Below are 25,000 nucleotides of genomic sequence, written 5' to 3' on the forward strand. Positions count from 1 at the left end.
CTTATCTTCCCCCATCCAAAACCTTGATCTTTTATACCCCCGTTAACACACCCCGAATCCACCTTTTTATCAAATTCTGTTTTCCTTCCTGAAAGTCCTAGTAGTTTTCATTTGTGTTTATACAGTTTCTCTGATCTTGTTAAAACTTGGCACACAGGTACTGAATGATGGCTTACATATGCTCGTCATCTTTTATCGAGATCAGAACCGACATGGCCAACTGGCGGCCATTTTGTTACTTTCAACGTGTCCCCAACCATTTCTCGACATGCATGGATCGATTTCTTTCAAACTTGGCCCAAAAACAATACATGAGTATACATATACATACGCAGAAGATTTAGTTTTGTCATCTGACCAAAGATGGCCGACTGGCGGCCTATGACTCCGGACAACAAAATTACTAAAATCACAGGTCTATGACATTTTATGTCTTTTCTCCTTCGTTTCATATAAAGATGAGGTGAAACATAGATAACCATCAAATATTCGTGCTTTGTATTCTTTATTTTGAACCTATTTTTCTTCAAGAAACGAAAACGATCGCAACATTTCATTAGGCTCTTCGGGATTTACTCTATAATTGGAAAATAAATCTCGAATTAAAAAATATAATTTCAACGATGAATCAAATTTATTGGTTGTTGGTAAAAAAAAAAAAAAAAAAATTTTATTGCTTTTCTGCTCGTGACCTAAATTGTAAACTACTTTGGAGTGTCCTGAGTTAATGAACGAATAAATAAGGAAGATTATGAGTTGTGAACACTGTGTGAGCTTTCAAGCAGCAAACTGGAACTGCTGGCTTCTTCCAAAGTGATCGAGACATTTTTAATTAGAACTTTGAGTTATCATTGAATCACAAACGAACGTCCTTCACGTTTGATGAACATAAAGCTGAATTACAGACCGAAGATAAACCGGTCACTAGATACAGCTCAAGCACCGTGCGTCCGTCTGCTGAAGGGTAAAATACCACGATGCGGTGTGGTTGTTGTTTCAATCCAGTAAAAACCGACAACCTGCGTGCTCGTCAAAACACAGTTCAACAAAAGCTGAGTCTGGAATTCCCAACATCAGGAAAGATTACAGCTCATGTTCACATCCAACGACGACGGTGATTCAAACGGAAATTTCATGTTTGTCTTTTACTCAACCTGTGGGCAAATGGAAACGGTGGCGACTAGAGTGGTTCTCGGTAGAGAGCACACCTCCGCCAGGTGAACAGTTTGTTTTGTATCCCACTGATAGGCCGGATCTGGATTTGGATCTGAATTAAAATCGAATCCGCTTGTTCTCGTCACCGAACCAACTCGTCCACCAAATTTTGTCATAGGTCGGCCACAACGTTTTGAATATGGTGTTATTTGTCGTTTTTGGCCCATTCACTTCCATGGTGAAGAATCACTTAAAAATTAAATATTCTTATATGGGTATTCGGATCTTCACCAAAAATCGAATTTTAGCTTTTACGCGAGCCTCGATTCTGTCTACAAAAAAATATATATAAAAAATTGTCCGTATCACACACCCAACCTGTCCACCAAGTTTCGGTTGAATCCATCCATAAGTTTTTGAGATATCTGTTTTACCCCGATCACTCAATGGTGAAGAATCATTTTTTTTAAATCTCTGACCTGGATCCGGATTAGAATCTTCACCAAAATCAAATCATTTCATCCTTGTCACACACCTAACCTCTCCACCAAATTTCGTCCGAATCCTTCCATAACTTTTTGAGATATCGTGCTATATATCGTATTTTGCCCTATCTCCCAATGGTGAAGATTCACTTTAAAATGCGCAGATCCAGATCCGGATCTTCACCAAAATCAAATCATTTCATCCTTGTCACACACCTAACCTCTCCACAAAATTTCGTCCGAATCCTTCCATAACTTTTTGAGATATCGTGCTATATATCGTATTTTGCCCTATCTCCCAATGGTGAAGATTCACTTTAAAATGCGCAGATCCAGATCCGGATCTTCACCAAAATCAAATCATTTCATCCTTGTCACACACCTAACCTCTCCACCAAATTTCGTCCGAATCCTTCCATAACTTTTTGAGATATCGTGCGATATATCGTATTTTGCCCTATCTCCCAATGGTGAAGATTCACTTAAAAATGCGCAGATCCAGATCCGGATCTTCAACAAAATCGAATCATTTCATCCTTGTCACACACCTAACCTCTCCACCAAATTTCGTCCGAATCCTTCCATAACCTTTTGAGATATCGTGCGATATATCGTATTTTGCCCGATCTCCCAATGGTGAAGATTCACTTAAAAATGCGCAGATCCAGATCCGGATCTTCAACAAAATCAAATCATTTCATCCTTGTCACACACCTAACCTCTCCACCAAATTTCGTCCGAATCCTTCCATAACTTTTTGAGATATCGTGCGATATATCGTATTTTGCCCTATCTCCCAATGGTGAAGATTCACTTAAAAATGCGCAGATCCAGATCCGGATCTTCAACAAAATCAAATCATTTCATCCTTGTCACACACCTAACCTCTCCACCAAATTTCGTCCGAATCCTTCCATAACTTTTTGAGATATCGTGCGATATATCGTATTTTGCCCTATCTCCCAATGGTGAAGATTCACTTAAAAATGCGCAGATCCAGATCCGGATCTTCAATAAAATCAAATCATTTCATCCTTGTCACACACCTAACCTCTCCACCAAATTTCGTCCGAATCAGTCCATAATTTTTTGGGATATCCTGTTCAGTAACAGACAGACATGATTGAAATCATAACCTCCATCGACCTTCGGTGTCGGAAGTAAACATACGTGGATGTAATTAATAGATGTACAAATCTATATAAAATAACTCTGTGTTTGTCTGTAGATCTAAGTCGATGCAAAGCCAACGATTTTTAGCTTTTGAGTGTTTTCCAATTAACCAGTAACAACACAAGCTCGTGTGATTCGAGCTCGTCTCTGAGTGTGTTACATGTTTAAAGCTCAGCGCATATTGCCTATTTAGTAGGTAGACAGGATAATATTTGTGTCCCCCACCCAACCAATAAGGTTCAATGGGGGACATTAAAATGTGCTCTGACCGACGGATTAATCGACCGACCGACCGATCATCCGTCCATCTACATTTGTATACGTGATATTTCAAAAACCGTTGAACATTTAGCTTTCATATTGCAGATATCTATTTCTCATGACATTATCTCAACCTGCAGAGATCACGGCGGCGATTGGTTGAATTATGTTGCCATGGCAATAATCTCGGTAACTTGGCTTGTGGTCGTGATATTGAAAAAAAACGTTAAAAATTCAGCTTTCATATGACACAGATATATCCCTTATATCACCCAAAAGGCAGAGGACCTAGAGTATCCGTTTCTTGTTTTATTTCAGGCGAGGCTTACCTGGACATCGACAAGGTTTTTTTTTTGGTTTTTTTTGTATACAGAGTCGAGGCTCGTGAAAGAGCTAACATTTATCAAACAAACAAATCAAACAAACAAGCAAACAAAGTATATAAAAAGGGGAGCGGTCGATAAGATGGGGAGAGAAGGGGGGGAAGCACACAAACACAACATTTGAGAGCAGGGACATCGGGAGATGTGTGGGAGGGAGAGGGCTTGGGGGGAGGCAGGATAGGTATAAAACGCAAGGACACCAAGGACTTCCAGGAAAGAAGTTGGCATTTCAAAAAAGTCGATTTGGGGTGAAATTAACGGGGGTAGAAAAGATCAAGGTTTTGGATGGGGGAAGATAAGAGATGGTGGTGAACAGCTGTTTTAAAGACCTGGAGGGTGGAGTGGGATTGAAGAGAGTGAGGGAGTTTGTTCCAGAGGTGGGAGAAAAGAGGAATGAAGGAGTGAAGGTGAGCATAGAGTCTTGATTTTGGCAGTTTAACCATAAGAGGGTTGCAGGCAGATCTTGTGCGACCTGTAGGAATATTTGGGGGACAGAGCCCAGAGAGAGCTGGGGGGGGGGGGGGCAAGGCCAGAGAGGAGTCGGTAGAAGACGAAAAGACCACCAACCTTCCTGCCGTGAGTGAGTGAAAGGCCCTTGGAGTTAGCTTCTTCGCGGGAGATTCCAATGATCCTGAACGCTTTGGTTTCAACAGCGTGAAGACAAGCTATGTGAAAGGCAGGCGCACCAGCCCAGTGGGGAGAGCAGTGTTCCAATGAGCTGCGGATGAAAGCCTTGTATGTGGTGAGGAGCTCAGGTGTGCCAAGGAAGGACTTTGCACGAAGGAGGATGCCCAGTCGGCGACTGGCTTTGAAGGCCAGATTTGAAATGTCGTTTTCCCAGATAAGATCATGGCAGATAGTGAGACCCAAAAGCTTGAGTGACAGAACTTCTTGGAGAGGATTATTCAGAAAGTGGATGGGAGCGTTGTCCAGTCGGTCTTTTCGGAGAGACATCGTAAGAGTGTGAGATTTGTCAGGATTGAAAGACATGTTCCACTTGTTTGCCCAGTCTGTGATTTTGTCCAGGTCTGCAGAGAGCGAGGAGGCTGCAGACTGCCGATCTGAGGGAGGAGGAATGGAGCGACAGAGAGTAGAGTCATCAGCAAAGAGATAGAGAGGATTATCAAGAGAGTCAGAGAGATCATTGATGAAGACCAGAAAAAGCACAGGGCCCAGGACACTGCCTTGGGGAACTTCAGCCTGAACAGGAAGAGGAGATGAGAGAAACCCATTCAGGGCCACACGTTGACTACGACTAGAGAGGAAGTCCGCCAGCCATGCGTGGAGATTTCCATGGATACCAAAGGAGGAGAGTTTGGTGAGCAGAGCGGGGTGCCAGACCGTATCGAAGGCACGTGATATGTCAAGGGAGACAGCTCTAATTTCCTGTTTGGCATTGAGGACCTCCATACGTTGTTGAGAAAGCAGAAGCAGCATGTCCAGAGTAGAGTGACCAGGTCTGAAACCAAATTGATGATCAGAGATCAAGCCATTGGAGAAGAGGAAAGATTTCATATCTGAAGCAATGATGGATTCCATGACTTTGCTGATAATTGGGAGAAGGCTGATTGGTCTGTAGTTGCTAGGATCTGTTTTTGCACCTTTTTTGTGCAAAGCGGTGATGTTGGCTGATTTCCAAGCAGATGGCAGATGACCTTGAGCAAAAGAGAGGGTGAAGAGAACAGAGAGAGGGAGTGAAAGAGCGGAAGAACAGGGTTTTAGGACCCGTGGGCTGATTCCGTCAGGTCCAGTTGCAGAATCAGAGTCGCGAGTTGACAGAAACTTTTCCATCTTGTCTGAAGGAAAGGACACAGAGTCCAGGAGCAGCTGGTTACGACTGGGTACGGTGGGTACAGAGAGGGATGGGTTTGGGACACAAGATTTAGAGGCAAACACAGAGTTGAGGCATTCAGCTTTTTCAGGTGCGGAGTCAGCCGTGTAGCCATTTGAGGTGAGGGAGGGGATGGAGGGGGAACAAACACCAGAAACAGATTTGACCAGACGCCACGAGGATTTGGAAGAGGGAGACAGATAAGAGAGTTCGGTCTTGAGAACGGAGAGATATTGTTTCCTGGCTCTCCTGAGGGTGGACACACACTTGTTTCGGGCTTTGTGAAAGGAAATGAGATTTCCATCAGTTGGATTTGCTTTCCAGGAGACGAAAGCGAGTTGTTGCTGGGCAACAGCCTCACCACAAGATTCCATGTACCATTGACGGGAGGAAGGGTATGACAACTGAAGACGAGATTTGATAAATCTGTGCATGAGAGAGAGCAATTTACTTTGGAAGAATTCCCAGGATGAGTTGATTTCAGAGGTGGTAGAGATGGGAGACCAGTCCAGATGATTGATGGCTTTTTGAAGACCGTGCCAGTTGGCCTGAGTGAAATGCTAGTCTCGTAAACGCTGAGGAGGCTCTCTGAGAATGGTCAGAGAGATGTCCACTTTAACAAGCACATGATCAGATGAGCCGATTGGAGCAGAAGAAGAGCAGCATACATTTTCAGGGAAGTTAGTCATAACCAGGTCCAGAAGAGAAGATGCTCTGTTGACTGAGATCCGGGTCGGGAAATTGACAGATTGTGTCAGTCCCAGTGAGTCACATAAGTCCTTTGCTGAAGAGCCATGGCTGGTGAGAGAGGTACCCACACCCAGCCAACTGGCATGGTGACAATTGAAATCACATATGAGGAAGAGAGAGTTGGGATGGGTAGATAGAAGTTGGTCCATTTTATCAGACAGCGAGATGTAGATGGAGTCATCACTGTTTGGTGGACGGCACAACACACATATGAACAAAAGGTGGGAGCGAAGGGGAAGCCGTAGCCAAAGGTATTCCTGGGGGTGAGGTGGAGAGAGGGCAGTGCAGGGCGAGTGAGGAAGAGAGTTTTTTTTATGAAGATAGCATCCCCACCTCCAGGACGAGGCTCATTTCCTTCTCTGTTCTTATTGTTTGTTCTCATTCGTTTATTCATTCTTATTCGTTCGTTCGTTCTTCGACCACGTGTTTCTCCCCCATTTCCCCAGATAGTTTTCACTGTTATTAACCTTCAATGTTTACACTTTCCCCGCAAGTTCTGTATTCCATCATATATTATAACACCTTTTTCTTCTTCTTCTTTAAAAGGCTGCTTTCGACTTGCTCACCAAATCTATTCATCCCAAAAGAAAATTCCATCTCCTATAGTGCCTTTTTTCTACATTCCCTAAACTCTCCTGCACTCCATCCTCCATCCAGCGTCCTTAAACGTATTTTTAACTCGAAGGTCACAAGAAACTCATTTTGCAATAAATGTTCGTTTCCCATTAATCGTACACTTTCTAAAATCCAATCTCACCCCTCCCCTCCAAATCTTCCCCATAACCCCTCCCCTCCAAATCTTCCCCATCACCCCTCCCTCTAAATCTTCCCCATCACCCCTCCCCTCCAAATCTTCCCCATAACCCCTCCCCTCCAAATCTTCCCCATCACTCCTCCCCTCCAAATCTTCCCCATCACCCATCCCTTTCAAATCTTCCCCCTTTCCCCTCCCCTCCTAATCCTCCCCATCACCCATCCCTTTCAAATCTCCCCCCTCGCCCCTCCCCTTCAAATCTCCACACCCTCATTTCTTCTCAATTTCCCCCCTCTCACTCCCCCTCCTCAAAGCGTCCTCTCTGCGTCTTCCCCCTTCCAACTCTCACCTCCATCTCCCCCAACCTTCTGCCTCGCTCTTCCCCCTCTTCAAATAACACCTCATTGTGCCTCACCCAATCACCATCAAACCTTTTGTCCACCCCATCCTTCCCTTTCTCCGAGCTATTCTGAAATCTCTGACACACCTAACAGCTCTCCCTACCTCTTCCACCTCTTCCACATCTTACCCTACCCCTCCTCCCCCCTGTTCTGTATCCGATGCTCCCCCTTCCTCTTAATTAACGGTATGGACCTCAAACATCTGGGGCCTTCGTTCAAACTTAACTGATCTCTCCATACAGGTTGCTTCTGTCAAACCAGACGTGATCTGCTTAACAGAAACTTTCCTCCTTCATGATGTCTCTGATTCCTTAGTATCTCTCCCGGGTTACTCCCTCCTCCGGTATGATAGACCTGAGCCTCGTCCTGGAGGTGGGGTTGCTATCTTTATCAAAAACTCTCTTCCTCACTCGCCCTGCACTGCACTCTCTCCACCTCACCCCCAGGAATACCTCTGGCTACGGCTTCCCCTTCACTCCCACCTCTTGTTCATATGTGTGTTGTACCGTCCACCAAACAGTGATGACTCCATCTACATCTCGCTGTCTGATAATATGGACCAACTTCTATATACTCATCCCAACTCTCTCTTCCTCATATGTGGTGATTTCAATTGTCACCATGCCAGTTGGCTGGGTGTGGGTACCTCTCTCACCAGCCATGGCTCCTCAGCAAAGGACTTCTGCGACTCACTGGGACTGACACAATCTGTCAATTTCCCGACCCGGATCTCAGTCAACAGAGCATCTTCTCTTCTGGACTTGGTTATGACTAACTTCCCTGAAAATGTCTGCTGCTCTTCTTCTGCTCCAATCGGATCATCTGATCATGTCCTTGTTAAAGTGGACATCTGTCTGACCATTCTCAGGGAGCCTGCTCAGCGTCGATGAGTCTGGCATTTCACTCAGGCCAACTGGCACGGTCTTCAAGCAGCCATCAATCATCTGGACTGGTCTCCCATCTCTACCACCTCTGACATCAACTCATCCTGGGAATTCTTCCAAAGTAAATTGCTCTCTCTCATGCACAGATTTATCCCATCTCGTCTTCAGTTGTCATACCCTTCCTCCCGTCCATGGTACACGGAATCTTGTGGTGAGGCTGTTTCCCAGAAACAACTTGCCATCGTCTCCTGGAAAGCAAATCCAACGGAAGGAAATCTCATTTCCTTTCACAAAGCCCGAAACAAGTGGGTGTCCACCCTCAGGAGAGCCAGGAAACAATATCTCTCCGTTCTCAAGACCGAACTCTCTTATCTGTCTCCCTCTTTCAAATCCTGGTGGCGTCTGGTCAAATCTGTTTCTGGTGTTTGTTCCCCCTCCATCCCCTCCATTACCTCAAACGGCTACACAACTGACTCCGCACGTGAAAAAGCTGAATGTCTCAACTCTGTGTTTGCCTCTAAATCTTGTGTCCCAAACCCATCCCTCTCTGTACCCACCATACCCAGTCGTACCCAGCTGCTCCTGGACTCAGTGTCCTTTCCTCCTGACAAGGTGGAAAAGTTTCTGTCAACCCTCGACTCTGATTCTGCAACTGGACCTGACGGCATCAGCCCACGGGTCCTAAAATCCTGTTCTTCCGCTCTTTCACTCCCTCTCTCTGTTCTCTTCACCCTCTCTTTTGCTCAAGGTCAACTGCCATCTGCTTGGAAATCAGCCAACATCACCGCTTTGAACACAATAGGTGCAAAAACAGATCCGAGCAACTACAGACCAATCAGCCTTCTCCCAATTATCAGCAAAGTCATGGAATCCATCATTGCTTCGGATAAGAAATCTTTCCTCTTCTCCAATGGCTTGATCTCTGATCATCAATTTGGTTTCAGACCAGGTCACTCAACTCTGGACATGCTGCTTCTGCTATCTCAACAATGGATGGAGGTCCTCAATGCCAAACAGGAAATTAGAGCTTTCGTCCTCGACATATCACGTGCCTTCGATACGGTCTGGCACCCCGCTCTGCTCACCAAACTCTCCTCCTTTGGTATCCATGGAAATCTCCACGCATGGCTGGCGGACTTCCTCTCTAGTCGTCATCCACGTGTGGCCCTGAATGGGTTTCTCTCATCTCCTCTTCCTGTTCAGGCTGGAGTTCCCCAATGCAGTGTTCTGGGCCCTGTGCTTTTTCTGTTCTTCATCAATGATCTCTCTGACTCTCTTGAAAATCCTCTCTATCTCTTTGCTGATGACTCCACTCTCTGCCGCTCCATTCCTCATCCCTCAGATCGGCAGTCTGCAGCCTCCTCACTCTCTGCAGACCTGGACAAAATCACAGACTGGGCAAACAAGTGGAACATGTCTTTCAATCCTGACAAATCTCACATTCTTACGATGTCTCTCCGAAAAGACCGACTGGACAACCCTCCCATCTACTTTCTGAATAATCCTCTCCAAGAAGTTCTGTCACTCAAGCTTTTGGGTCTCACTATCTGCCATGATATTTCCTGGGAAAACCACATTTCCAAGATGGCCTCCAAAGCCAGTCGCCGACTGGGCATCCTCCGTCGTGCGAAGTCCTTCCTTGGCACACCTGAGCTCCTCACCACATACAAGGCTTTCATCCGCAGCTCAATGGAGTACTGCTCTCCCCCCCTGGGCTGGTGCTCTTGCCTTACACCTAGCTCGTCTTCACGCTGTTGAAACCAAAGCGTTCAGAATCATTGGAATGTCCCGCGATGACGCTATCTCCGAGGGCCTTTCACTTAATCACCGCAGGCAGGTTGGTGGTCTTTCCGTCTTCTACCGACTCCTCTCCGGCCTTGCTCCCCCAGCTCTCTCTGGGGTCTGTCCCCCAAATATTCCTGCAGGTCGCACAAGATCTGCCTGCAACCCTCTTATGGTTAAACTGCCAAAATCAAGACTCTCTGCTCACCTTCACTCCTTCATTCCTCTTTTCTCCCGCCTCTAGAACAAACTCCCTCACTCTCTTCAATCCCACTCCTCCCTTCAGGTCTTTAAAACGGCTGCTCACCACCATCTCTTATCTTCCCCAATCCAAAACCTTGAGCTTTTCTACCCCCGCTAATTTCACCCCAAATCCACTTTTTTGAGGTGACTTTTGACTTCTTTCCTGGAAGTCCTTGGTGTCCTTGCGTTGTATACCTATCCTGCCTCCCACCAGGCCCTCTCCCTCCAAAAACATCTCCCGATGTCGCTGCTCTCAAATGTTGTGTTTGTGTGCTTCCTCCCCTTCTCTCCCCATCTTATCGACCGCTCCCCTTTTTATATACTTTGTTTGCTTGTTTGTTTGATTTGTTTGTTTGATAAATGTTAGCTCTTTCACGAGCCTCGACTCTGTACACCAAAAAAAAAAAGAAAAAAAAAAGGTCTATCATACCGGAGGAGGGAGTAACCTAGGAGAGATACCAAGGAATCAGAGACATCATGAAGGAGGAAAGTTTCTGTTAAGCAGATCACGTCTGGTTTGTCAGAAGCAACCTGTATGGAGAGATCAGTCAAGTTTGAGCGAAGGCCCTGGATGTTTGAGGTCCATACCGTTAATGAAGAGGAAGGGGTAGCATCGGATACAGAACAGGGGGGGGGGGGGGGAGGGGTAGGGTAAGATATGGAAGAGGAGGAAGAGGTAGGGAGAGCTGTTGAAGGTGTGTCAGAGATTTCAGAATAGCTTGGAGAAAGGGAAGAATGGGGCAGACAAAAGGTTTTCTGGTGATTGGGTGAGGCACAGTGAGGTGTTATTTGAGGAGGGGGAAGAGCGAGGCAGACGGTTGGGGGAGATGAAGGTGAAAGTTGGAAGGGGGAAGAAGCGGGGAGGATGCTTTGAGGAGGAGGGGTGAGAGGGGAGTCTAGGAGGGGAGGAGCGAGGGAGAGCCTTGGAGGGGAGGAGTGTGGGGGGAGTTTAGGAGGGAAGGGGCAAGGGGGGAGATGTGAAAGGGATGGGTGATGGGGAAGATTTGGAGTGGAGGGGCAAGGGGGTAGATTTGGAGGGGAGGGGTGATGGGGAAGTTTTGGAGGGAAGGGGTGATGGGGAAGATTTGGAGGGGAGGGGCAAGGGGGGAGATTTGAAAGGGATGGGTGATGGGGAAGTTTTGGAGGGGAGGGGCAAGGGGGAATATTTGAAAGAGATGGGTGATGGGGAGGATATGGAGGGCAGGGGCAAGGAGGTAGATTTGGAGGGGAGGGGTGATGGGGAAGTTTTGGAGGGGAGGGGTGATGGGGAAGTTTTGGAGGGGAGGGGTGATGGGGAAGTTTTGGAGGGGAGGGGCAAGGGGGAAGATTTGTAAGGGATGGGTGATGGGGAAGATTTGGAAGGGAGGGGCAAGGGGGTACATTTGGAGGGGAGGGGTGATGGGGAAGTTTTGGAGGGGAGGGGTGATGGGGAAGTTTTGGAGGGAAGGGGTGATGGGGAAGATTTGGAGGGGAGGGGTGAGATTGGCTTTTGAAAAGTGTACGATTAATGGGAAACGAACATTTATTGCAAAACGAGTTTCTTGAGACCTTCGAGTCAAAAATACGTTTGAGGACACTGAAGGAGGGGTGGAGTGCAGGGGAGTTTCGGGAATGTAGAAAAAAGGAACTGTAAGAGATGGATTTTTTTTTTGGAATGAATAAATTTGGTGAGACTTTGGCTTCTCTTGTGTCACTTTGCGTATCTTGTCCATTGAACATCTTGTACATTGAAAACAAGACAACTTTGGCTTGTCTTGTATCACTTTGTGTATATTGTCCATTGAACATCTTGTGCTCGAGCCTCCGCTTCCGGTCCGCTCGAGCAAGGACGCTTGCTTCGATCTCTCCACAGCATCGAAGTCTTTTCCAACGGTGTGGTGCTGACCGGGCCGCCGTGGTGTTCGCATCACAGCCCGACCGAATATCGTCGCTTCGTGGCTGCTTTCCGCCACCGAAATCCAGCGCGGCTTGGGCGCCTGTTTGGAGAACACCCAGCGAGGCCTTCATCGGGGCCGAGCGAGCAAGGCTTCCGCTGCCGAAATCTAGCGTGGCTTGGGCGATTTTGCCCCTGTTTGGAGAACACCCAGCGAGGCCTTCATTGGAGCCAAGCGAGCAAGGGTGTGTCGGGACCTGGTTCGCGCCATTGACCGAGTGGTTCGCACCAACCGGAGCTGTTTTCAGATGACGTGCTGATGTCCTTGGACTTCGCGCCAGGCTCTGGGGCGACCGGGCCGACGTGCATCGAAGTCCTTTCCAAGGGTGTGGTGCTGACCGGGCCGCTGTGGTGCTGACCAGGCAAACGTGGTGTGGTGCTGACCGGGCTGACGTGGTGTGGTGCTGACCAGGCCGCCGTGGTGCTGACTGGGCAAACGTGGTGTGGTGCTGACCAGGCTGACGTGGTGCTGACAGGGCAAACGTGGTGTGGTGCTGACCGGGTCGCCGTGGTGCTGACCGGGCAAACCTGGTGTGGTGCTGACCGGGCCGCCATGATGCTGACCGGGCAAACGTGGTGTGGTGCTGACCGGGCCGCCGTGGTGCTGACTGGGCAAACGTGGTGTGGTGCTGACCGGGCAAACGTGGTGCTGACCGGGCAAATGCGGCTTGGTGCTGACGGGGTTGCCGTGGTGCTGACCGGGCAAACCTGGTGTGGTGCTGATCGGGCAAACGTGGTGCTGACCGGGTAAACGTGGTGTGGTGCTGACCGGGCCGCCGTGGTGCTGACCGGGCAAACGCGGCTTGGTGCTGATGGGGCCCCCGCAGCCATGATGCCCCCCCCCCCACACACCACCCCGCCCCCCCAGAATTGCCATGTTTTAAACGTTTCCCAGTGTGTACCCTGGATTTAGAATAGGTACACCGTATCCCTACGTGTCGTAAGAGACGGCTAAGAGGGTTGGCGTCAGGAAGGGCATCCGGCCATAAAAAAAAAACATTGCCTCAAAAAGAGAACCATGACATTACAACTACATATGGGCAGGGTACAGTATGAAGTGGAGATCGGTTTCTGAGGTTTGGGACATGGAATGTAGGGACAATGCCAGGGAGATCAGGAGAAGTGGTGGAAGTATTGGTCAGAAGAAGAGTGGACATATGTTGTGTACAAGAGACGAGATGGAAGGGAAGTGGTGTGAGAATGGTGAAGGGTAGGCAGGGACAGAAATACAAGTTTGTGTGGCAAGGGTGCCTGGAGGGCGTGAATGGTGTTGGTGTCCTGTTTTCTGAGGAGTTTGTAGACAGTGTGGTGAGTGTGACTAGAGTGAGTGATAGGTTGATGATGGTGAAAATGATGATTGGAAAGCTCTTGGTGAACGTCATCTCGGGATATGCTCCGCAGGTTGGTCGGAGCGATGAAGAGAAGGACAAGTTCTGGTGTGCAATAGAGAAGCTGATGGAAAACGTGAAAGATGAGGAAGTTGTTGTGGTAGGAGGAGACCTAAATGGACATGTGGGAAGGAGTATGGATGGTTTTGAGGGAGTTCATGGGGGTTACGGATATGGTGTGAGAAATGGAGAAGGTGAAAGGATTTTGGAGTTTGCTGATAGAGCTGATTTGTTGATTTGTAATACTCAGTTCCAGAAAGAGGATAATAAGCTTGTTACATACACGTTAGGTGGGTCGACGACAACCGTTGACTACCTGATGGTGCGTAGGCGAGATAGGGGGCACCTCCGGGACACAAAGGTGATCCCGGGGGAGGAGGCTGTTTCACAGCATCACTTGGTTGTCTGCGACATAAGGGTGAAAGGTGCGAGGAGAGCTCGGCGGGTGAAGTACCAACCGAGAATGAAGGTGTGGAGGTTGAAAGAGGTGACAGTAAGGGAGGCATTGAAAGAGAGGCTGAGTAGGGTAGAGGATGATGTGGTTGAGCTTGAAAGTGGTTGGATGTCAATGAATGCTCGTCTGTTGGGAGCCGTTGGTGAGGTATGTGGATGGACAAAAGGACCACCGAGGGACTCGGAAACATGGTGGTGGGATGATGAAGTTGGAAAGAGGCTTGACGAGAAGAGGAAGAAGTTCAAGGAGTGGCAGAAGGCGAAGGGTACGGGAGCAGACACAGCAGAGCATGAAAGTTATAAGGCAGCCAAGAAGGCTGCAAAGAAAGAGGTGGCAAAGGCACAGGAGGCATGTAGGAAAATAATAATAATAATAATAATTCATTTATTTTGTGTAGCGCTTTTCCAGAAGCCCAAAGGCGCTTTGACAGAGTGGCAAACATAATGCATAACAATACATGAAAACAACAATTTCAAAAAAGACAAGAATCAATAGGGAAATATTTAAAGCAAAAGGAGGGAGAAGGAGAAGAGATAGTCAGGGGTTAAATGCTGTGGGTTGAATGTTGAATGCAGTGTTGAACAGGTGGGTCTTTAGTGATGTTTTGAATGTGGTGAGTGAGGAGGAGTCTCTGATGGTGTGAGGTAGTGAGTTCCAGAGGGTGGGCACAGCGATGGAGAAGGCCCTGTCCCCCCAGGATCTGAATTTGGTCCGGATGGAGGGGGTCAGGAGGTTTGTACCAGCAGAGCGGAGGTTGCGGGTGGGAGTGTGTCTGGAGAGGAGGTCAGCCAGGTAGGATGGGGCCAGGTTATGGAGGGCTTTGTATGTCAAGAGGAGGATTTTGTACTGGATTCTCTGGGGGATGGGGAGCCAGTGAAGCTTGTAAAGGACGGGGGTGATGTGGTCACGGGTCCGGGAATGGGTGAGTAGACGGGCAGCGGAGTTCTGAATGTATTGGAGTTTATTGGTGATTTTTGAGGGTGAACCATAGAGGAGGCTATTGCAGTAGTCCAGACGGGAGGTGATGAAGGCGTGGATGAGGGTTTCTGCAGCCGTGGAGGAGAGGGATGAGCGGAGACGGGCAATGTTTTTCAGGTGAAAGAAGGCTGACTTTGTGATCTGTTTAGTGTATTTGTCGAAGGAAAGGGTTTGGTCAAAGATGACGCCAAGATTCCGGATGTGAGGGGAGGTGGATATTGGGATACCGTCGATGTTGAGGGCAAAGTTATGGGTGGATTTTGTGAGCGTTTTTGGGCCAATGATGATTATTTCAGATTTATCACAGTTAAGCTTGAGGAAGTTGATTTGAAGCCAGGATTTTATTTCAGTGATGCAGTTTGTCAGGATAGAGTGGGTGTCGGTGGAGACGAACTTGGTGGAGATGAAAAGCTGGATGTCATCGGCGAAGCAGTGGAATGTTCGGAGAACGCTTGGATTCGGAAGAGGGTCAGAGAGCAGTATTCAGGATTGCAAAGCAGATAGCGAAAGAGAGGTGTGATGTGATGGGGGTGAGTTGCTTGAAGGATGAAGTGGGACAAATCGTTGTGGACCCAGATGGAATTAAAGGAAGATGGAAAAGATATATGAAAATGCTGTTGAATACAGAGAATGAATGGGATGGCAACATAGAGAGTAACCCAGTTTTAGGACCAGCAGAGAAGATAACTGAGAAGTAAGTTGAGTAAGCCATCAAAGCAATGAAGAGTAGAAAAGCGGGAGGGCCGACGGGAGTTGGGGGAGATATGTTGAAGGCAGCAGGAAGTTGGGGTGTGAAGAGAATGACAGAGATCTGTAATCTGGCGGTGAAAGAAGGCCGCATTCCAGTGGATTGGGAACTGAGTACCCTCATCCCTCTATACAAGGGGAAAGGTGACCCTCTAGAGTGTGGCTCGTACCGAGCGATAAAGTTATTGGAGCATGGAATGAAGGTGTTGGAGAGGGTGTTGGAGAGGAGGATAAGGAAGAAAGTGAAGATCGACGAAATGCAGTTTGGATTTATGCCAGGAAGAGGAACGACAGATGCGCTTTTTATTGTGAGGCAGTTGCAGAAGTACATGGAGAAGAGGAAGATGTTGTTTCTTGGGTTTGTTGATCTGGAGAAAGCATTCGATAGGGTTCCACGCAAAGTATTGACATGGGCAATGAGGAAGTTAGGAGTGGAGGAATGGTTGATCAGAGTAGTGATGGCAATGTACAAAAGAGCGCGCACAGCTGTAAGGACGAAGGACGGGAACAGTGGTGAGTTTGAGGTGAAGGTGGGAGTGCATCAGGGGTCGGTACTAAGTCCACTACTAGTTGTAGCTATGATGGAGGTGCTGGCTCAGAACGTAAAGGAGGGTTTACCGTGGGAGTTGTTGTATGCAGATGATCTGGTGTTGTTTGCGGAAAGTATGAATGGACTGAAGGAAAAGATGAACAAGTGGAAGGAATGTATGGAGACAAAAGGTCTGAAGGTGAATATCGGAAAGACGAAGGTGATGGCAAGTGGTAAAGCATGTGGTGAGGTGGAAAGAACTGGGAAGTGGCCCTGTGCTGTGTGCAGTAAGGGTGTCGGAGTGAACTCTCGATGTACAATGTGCGCTGAGTGGGTTCATCAAAAATGTCGTGGTCTGAGAGGGTCATTAACCAGTGTGGCAGATACATTCAAATGTAAGGTGTGCACAGAGGGAGCTGCACATGGAGGAAATGTTGAGTTGTATCTTGGAGACGGCGTGAAGCTGGAAGGTGTGAAAACATTTTGCTACCTCGGAGACATGCTGAATGGAGAAGGTGGATCAGACTCGGCAACGGTTGCTAGAGTGAGATGTGCATGGAAGAAGTTTCGGGAACTGAGTGGCGTGCTGATGAGGAGGGGAGTGTCGTTGAAGCTGAAGGGAAAGGTGTATGCTGCATGTGTGAGAAGTGTTATGATTTATGGGAGCGAGACATAGGTAATGAACGTCGAGCAGCAACGAAGGTTGGAAAGGGTGGAAATGCGAATGGTTCGACGGATGTGCGGAGTATTGTTGAGAGAGAGGAAGACAAATGATGAATGGCGAAAAATGATGGGAATAGAGCCTGTGATTGATGCTGTGAAGAGGAACAGGTTGAGATGGTTTGGTCATGTGTTGAGGAAGGATGAAAGTGACTGGTTGAGAAGAGTGATGGAAATGAATGTAGAAGGAAGTAGAGGACGGGGAAGACCGAGAAAGACTTGGCTAAAGATGGTGGAAGAAGAAATGCGGGCAAGGCGGTTAACAAGGAGAGATGCAGAAAATAGGGTAAAATGGAGAAGATTGTCATGGGGACCGCAAGGCTAACCCCCGCTCTAGCAGGGAAAATGGCCTTAAAATGCATGTTGTTGTTGTGTGTTGAACATCTTGTGCATTGGAAACAAGACAACTTTGGCTTGTGTTGTATCACTTTGCGTTTATTGTCCATTGAACACATTTTACATTGAAAACAAGACAACTTTGGCTTGTGTTGTATCACTTTGCGTTTATTGTCCATTGAACATATTGTACATTGAAAACAAGACAGGTTTGACTTGTCTTGTATCACTTTGCGTATATTGTCCATTGAACATCTTGTACATTGAAAACACGACAACTTTGGCTTGTCTTGTGTCACTTTGTGTATATTGTCCATTGAACATCTTGTGCACATGAAAACAAGACAACTTTGGCTTGTCTTGTGTCACTTTGCGTATATTGTCCATTGAACATATTGTACATTGTAAACAAGAGAGCTTTGACTTGTCTTGTATCACTTTGCGTATATTGTCCATTGAACATCTTGTACATTGAAAAGAAGACAACTTTGGCTTGTCTTGTGTCACTTTGCGTATATTGTCCATTGAACATCTTGTGCATTGAAAACAAGACAGCTTTGACTTGTCTTGTATCACTTTGCGTATATTGTCCATTGAACATCTTGTGCATTGAAAACAAGACAGCTTTGACTTGTCTTGTATCACTTTGCGTATATTGTCCATTGAACATATTGTACATTGAAAAGAAGACAACTTTGGCTTGTCTTGTGTCACTTTGCGTATATTGGCCATTGAACATCTTGTGCATTGAAAACAAGACAGCTTTGACTTGTCTTGTATCACTTTGCGTATATTGTCCATTGAACATATTGTACATTGAAAACAACACAGCTTTGACTTGTCTTGTATCCCTTTGCGTATATTGTCCATTGAACATCTTGTACGCCTCTCGTACAGACGATGAATTGTTAAATAGCCCAAAATAAATGTTCAGACATACTGGGCATCATCTTTATTTCGAAGGATTATGATAGGAATTTTTTTTTATGTGCGGATAAAAATGGCAGTTTCAACACCAATAACACTTTGCCATCTGGGATTGTGGTGACAGCACAACAGGCTTGTCGTTAGCTGCCTTGCAAGTGCTGCCCAAGGGAAATATCTCAGGAGGCGAATTGACCCTTTCACAGTGTGCTATTAATTGGCATGACCTTTCAGCACTTGGCCCACCTGGACGATTATATGTCTCGCTGTTGCAAAGTCGATGAGATGGGGAATGTGCCGGCGCTTCAATGATTCGCCATAAAAATTGATGCTCCTGGAGTGAATAGGTGGAATTTGGAGAGGATGCTTGAGCGGTTGATGATTGAACTTGCTTGTGTTTTCTCTCGCAGACGGTGACATTTTGCCCAGGACCCAGCACGGCTGCATGTTACTTCGGCCCTACATCACCCGTCCGCTGCTCTTGAGCGTCTCCGAGACCGGCTCGCCATGCTGAGCCTCACTCTTGGCCTGCTGTGTGTGGCATTGCCCGTGCTGGGATTTCCGGCACCCCCTGCCAGCAATTTAGCAAAAGATGTAAAGGAATCTTGGATACTGGGAAATGGGTCATCGGTGTCAAGGACCTCCAAAGATCCCGGAGAAAGTGCGGCATGGAGTGAAAGGCGACAGGAGATGGGAATTGGTGAATGGATTGCATTGAAGGGAGTAGGCACGGTGGAACATTTGGAGAATAGTGATGGATTGTGGGAGGAAAACAAAATAGACATTCTGAAAGGGTCAGGGTCAACAGGAAAGATGACAAACTGGGCTCCTCCACAACCCAAGGGTGACGTAGCATCAGTGCATGGGATGCAGCTTGGAAGTGTAACTAGGAAAAGAGTGCAAGACTCAGCGATGGGTCTCGAACATGGTGCGGAATGTCTGCGGCGTAATTTGCCGGCAGCCATCATCATCGGAGTGCGGAAAGGAGGAACGCGAGCTCTCCTCGAAATGCTGAACCTTCATCCAGGCGTGGCAGTTGCTGACAACGAAGTGCATTTTTTCGATGATGATCACAACTTTGCTCGAGGCTTGGATTGGTACCGTGAGCAGATGCCCATGTCCCATCCCAAGCAGATTACCGTGGAAAAGACGCCGGCGTATTTCACGTCGTCCATCGCTCCCGAGCGGATCTACCGCATGGACCCGGGAATGCGCCTTTTGCTGATTGTGCGCGACCCCACGGAAAGACTCATCTCTGATTACACACAGGTGGGAAATTAATAACCAACTACATCTGATGGCTGTTATTCTCACCTTACACGTGTTGGTTATAGTTACATCAACAGGCCGACTAACAATATACCATGTAAAACAAAATGGCAGTTTGTGTGTTTGTACAGATGTCTGTCCCCCTTCATCAGGGTATGTTTTAAAGGCCAATCTCTTAACACAAATGTGTGTTCACTATGCTCTATTTTTGAGGATTAAAAAAAAACTCGTGTTTAAAAACAAATCTGATCCCTGCTCACCTTCACTCCTTCATTCCTCTTTTCTCCCGCCTCTGGAACAAACTCCCTCACTCCCTTCAATCCCACTCCTCCCTCCAGGTCTTCAAAACAGCTGTTCACCACCATCTCTTATGTTCCCCCATCCAAAACCTTGATCTTTTCTACCCCCGTTAATTCACCCCAGATCCACTTTTTTGAAATACCGACTTCTTTCCTGGAAGTCCTGGCAGTGTCCATGTGTATTTTTTACCTCTCCCACCCCGCTACCCCTTTCCCATGCTTCCTCCCACAAACCCTCTCCCTCCCACAGATCTCCCGATGTCCCTGCTTTCCATTTTGTTCTCCCGCTCCCTTTATCATCTGTTTTATGTGTCAGTTTGTCTTTTTGTGATCAATGTTAGCTCTTACACAAGCCTCGATCTTGTATACAAAAAAAAACAAAAAAACTTGACAAACATTTTCCATGAAAGAGTAATTATGTGTCTTATATTGGAATTGTAGACGGTGGCTTGCAAACCGAGCCTAAAGGGCGGTGTACAGAATTTAAAATAAATAAATAATATATACAAGGTGCAGTGTGCTGAAATTCGCTGCACATGATGTAAAATGAGTGTTCATTTAATCTGTAAAATATCTAATATATGGAGAAGATATAAACACACCAGCTGACACTATGCCCAGGCTTCAGACGTTGGCACGCTCACGAGGCTGCACCATCAAATCAACTGTTCCAACCCGTCATTTTTGACGGGATTTTTTATACTAGTTGTACATTGTACTAGTTATAATTGTGATTCACCGATTCATTTAACATCAGTGATTCACTCACTGATTTTCCAATGGAATCTCCGTTAGAAGCTCAGGTGTTTTCAAGGCAGATACAGATCAGAAAGCATTATAATGATACTCGCCAATGGTGGATACATTTTCGGAGTGGAGATCCATTCAATATTATAACCCAGGCCAAGAAACCGATTCGGGAGCAACGATGCTGTGAATACAACATGGTGCACAAGACAAGACAATGGCGGCCAACACTCAGCTAAAGTCACAGACAGATAGGTGACATTTGGCCGTGGTACCTGCCCAAAAGCTTATTCTTATAAGATAGACTATAGGATATTTAAAAACCACGTTCCAGATGGGACGGCCAAATAATTACAACTTGAATTCCCTCCACCCACTCACTGCTGGCATCTGTTGGCAATTTCAATCGCATCCATTTCACACACGAATTGGAAGTAGACACATCTGATGCAGGCAGAATACTACTGTGATGTCTACTGCAATGATTATGATGATGATAATAATATACATGATTATTACTGTTATCATTATCTCTACAGTATCTGGGCTGGCAGGATAGTCCACAGGTATGCACATTCACCTCTGCGCTGACAAGCTTGCTTTACAATCTTGACCCGGCTACAAACTGCCATCCTGGTCTTTCGTTGCCATGGCAATAGATCAATGTGTGCACTGTCTCTCAGATTGACGTTGAATGGGAGGACCAATTTGTTAGCATTTGGTTGATGTTAATGACCCCACAGTGTCCTGTTTTTTTATTTTTTTATTATTATTTTTTCATTTTTTTGTATACAAGGTCGAGGCTCGTGTAAGAGCTAACATTGATCACAAAAAGACAAACTGACACATAAAACATAGAACATATGATAAAGGGAGTGGGAGACGAGATGGAGAGCAGAGACATCGGGAGATCTATGGGAGGGAGAGGGCTTGAGGGGAGGAGGGAAATGGGAAGGGGGGGAGGGGGGTGGGAGAGGTTAAACAAACAAAAAAAAAACACATGGACACTGCAAGAACTTCCAGGAAAGAAGTTGGTATTTCAAAAAAGTGGATCTGGGGTGAAATAACGGGGGTAGAAAAGATGAAGGTTTTGGATGGGGGAAGATAAGAGATGGTGGTGAACAGCTGTTTTAAAGACCTGGAGGGAGGAGTGGGATTGAAGAGAGTGAGGTGTTTGTTCCAGAGGCGGGAGAAAAGAGGAATGAAGGAGTGAAGTAGGTTTTCTTTCTTTCTCGGTGAGTAGGTGAGTTATCACCATGGAGCAACTTGCAAATTCTTCATTTGAATGTTAGGCCAAAACCTTCCCCCATTCCTTAGATTGTCAAAATGTACTTAGACTTTTTTTCTCCCAATCACAAAGGATATAAATATTTTATATGAATGGCAGTGAATCATGATTGTAATTGATGTGGTTTCATAAGAAGGAATTGTGAAAATCTACAATGACTGATCAAAGTGAAATCTATTAGTTTTCCTCGTTTTGTTTTTTTGGACAAAGAAGCTTACGCCATTCAAGATGCCACTGAATAAATTATTAATAATTTAGAGTTTGAAAAATTACATGTCGAGTCACATCATGTCCTTCATTGCATAAAAATATGGGACTAAAAAAAAGTTAATGTAGATGAGTGTAATTATTCCAATAATTGGTTGGACTTCCATTTTTTATCTCCTGATGGGATACCCTAGACTGCCTGGAGGAACACCCACTCACATCTGACTTGTCTATCCTGGGTTAGAATCTCCTCCCACCTATAAATCCTCACCCTGATGTTTTCCCTGCAGGGATATATATCAATGTGTGTGCACTGTCACTCGGATGGACGTTAAACTGGGTGTCACATCTACAAACTAGTATTTCTTGGTGGATGTTAAACATCTCACGGTGACCCTCACGAAGAAGAGGCGAGTCATCTCCAGTACCGAGATAATGATGTGGAATTCCAAACAAATTACAAACTCCCGCTGCAAGTCTCTCTCCAACGCAAAGTTAGCAAATGTAACAAGTCTAAAACATCTAACAAATTAGTTGAGGGACACCTATATATGTAAACACTACATGGCCAAAAGTATGTGCACGTGCGAACATCACACCCGCATGTGCTCGTCGAAAATCTCATTCCCAAATCATGGGCATTAATATGGAGTTGGTCCCCCCTTTGCTGCTATAACAGCCTCCACTCTTCTGGGAAGGCTTTCCACTAGATGTTGGAATATTTCTGCGGGGATTTGCTTCCATTCAGCCACAAGAGCATTTGTGAGGTCGGGCACTGATATTGGGCGATTAGACCTGGCTCACAGTCGGTGTTTCAATTCATCCCAAAGGTGTTTGATGGGGTTGAGGTCAGGCCTCCGTGCGGGCCAGTCAAGTTCTTCCACACCGATTTCGACAAACCATTTCTGTATGGACCTCGCTTTGTGCACGGGACCATTGAATGAAGGAATGAATGACCGTTTTAAGGCCATTTTCCCCGCTAGATCGGGGGTTGGCCTTGCGGGCCCCATGACAATCATGGTTCCCTGTTTGAGGCAATGTTTTTATGGCCGGATGCCCTTCCTGACGGCAACCCTTAGTCGCCTCTTACGATGTGCAGGGATACGGTGTACCTATTCTAAACCAGGGTACACACCGGGCTCATTCATCCCAGCAAGCTGGTACTCAAATTTGCCGACCTCGGAAGGATGACAGGCTGAGTCAACAGCCCTGGCGTTAATTCAGCGATCGACCGGGATTCGAACCCAGGATCCTCGGATCCCAAGCCTGGACCCTAACCGCTAAGCCAACACCAGACTCATTGTCATTGTGCACGGGACCATTGTCATGCTGAAACAGGAAAGGGCCTTCACCAAACTGTTGCCAAAAAGTTTGAAGCACAGAATCGTCTGGGATGTCATTGTATGCTGTAGCATCAAGATTTCCCTTCACTGGAACGAAGGGGCCTAGCCCGAACTATGAAAAACAGCCCCAGACCATTATTCCTCCTCCACCAAACTTTACGATTGACACGATGCATTCGGGCAGGTAGCATTCTCCTGGCATCCGCCAAACCCAGATTCGTCCGTCGGACTGCCAGTTTGTGAAGTGTGATTCATCACTCCAGAGAACACATTTCCACTGCTCCAGAGTCCAATGGTGGCGAGCTTTACACCACTCCAGCCGACGCTTGGCATTGCGCATGGTGATCTTAGGCTTGTGTGTGACGGCTCCGCCATGGAAACCCATTTCATGAAGCTCCCCACAAACAGTTGTTGTGCTGATGTTTCTTCCAGAGGCAGGTTGGAACTCGGTAGTGAGTGTTGCAACCGAGGACAGACGATTTTGACGCGCTACGTGCTTCAGCACTTGGAGGTCCAGTTCTGAGAGCTTGTGTGGCCTACCACCTCGTGGCTGAGCTGTTGTTGCTCCTAGACGTTTCCACTTCACAATAATAGCACTTACAGTTGACCGGGGCAGCTCTAGCAGGGCAGAAATTTGATGACCTGACTTGTTGGAAAGGTTGCATCCTATGACGGTGCCATGTTGAAAGTTACTGATCTCTTGAGTACAGCCCATTCCACTGCCAATATTTGTCTATGGAGATTGCATGGCTGTGTGCTTGATTATATATACCTATCAGCAAAGGGTGTGGCTGAAATAGCCGAATCCTCAAATTAGAAGGGGTGTCCGCATACTTTTGGTCAAGTAGTGTATATGTACTGGCGAGGTACCCGTGCTATGCATGGGTGGGAAGTTGGAAACCAATAAAGAAGCAAACAAACAATGTGGAAACTGTGAATGCTAAACCATGGAACCAAGAAATTTCACATTCTTGTGCCACCTTTAAGCGAACGTCAGACATGGGCAGCCATCATTTGATCCATTTTTATTGATGCCAGTTGATTTGTCTGACAATATTTCAATTTCACTGTTCAGTTATGTCGGAAAGTACCAGAACTCATGTCCACATGTAAAACGTATGGCTCGGAAGTTCAACGAAAACGACTCTTCATGGGAACGTATAATTAAAACAATTTCCTGCTTGGTGGAGATAAACAACAATAAAATAAAACAGTGGTCACCTGCCATCCCATTTTACTGATTCAGTAATCGTTCAAAACAAGAATATATTCCACACCTCGGTTTGGGATCTTATCTCCTTGATGAAGCACCAAATGGAATATCCAATCGACCTCGAGGATCAGTGAGATATACGACTTCACCATTGACATTTATAAATCTTGAAAATTCATCATTTTGTCATTCTTGAATAGAAAAGTTGCAACTTTTATCAGCAATATTATACTTTGATATCTCGAGAACCATTGTCCATGGATGAAGTCATACCGTGCGACGGTTTCATTTGACTACGATAGGCCGAGCCTCATACTCCCACGATGAAGGCTCGATCACCTGTGGAATATGATGGCCACCTATGGAATATGAATTAGGGAATTTGATGAAAAGTCATTCTCTAATTCACAATCACAGCCCGTTTTGCATGTATCCACACATGTTGCGGGTGCAATGCCATGCGTGTTCGTCGTCGGCTGTGTTTATAAGGCGTGCGACAGAATTTTGAGTTAAATTATAAAAT

General features: G+C 46.5%; 1 protein-coding gene across 4 annotated transcripts in view; it reads left to right on the forward strand.

The window, feature by feature from the left end:
- The window catches only part of LOC137423843 (heparan sulfate glucosamine 3-O-sulfotransferase 1), a 197,696-nt gene that overhangs the window by 125,011 nt on the left and 47,685 nt on the right, over positions 1–25,000 (forward strand). For all 4 annotated transcript variants that reach the window (XM_068111390.2, XM_068111391.2, XM_078773711.1 and 1 more), the window contains one exon: positions 18,522–19,380. In XM_068111390.2, coding sequence (XP_067967491.2) covers positions 18,619–19,380 — 762 coding nt within the window. In that variant the 5' untranslated portion in view covers positions 18,522–18,618. The remainder of the gene's footprint in view (positions 1–18,521; positions 19,381–25,000) is intronic.

The sequence above is a fragment of the Myxine glutinosa genome, chromosome 3 (genome assembly GCF_964187855.1).
Source record: "Myxine glutinosa chromosome 3, kmMyxGlut1.1, whole genome shotgun sequence".
Taxonomy (NCBI): Eukaryota; Metazoa; Chordata; class Myxini; order Myxiniformes; family Myxinidae; genus Myxine; species Myxine glutinosa.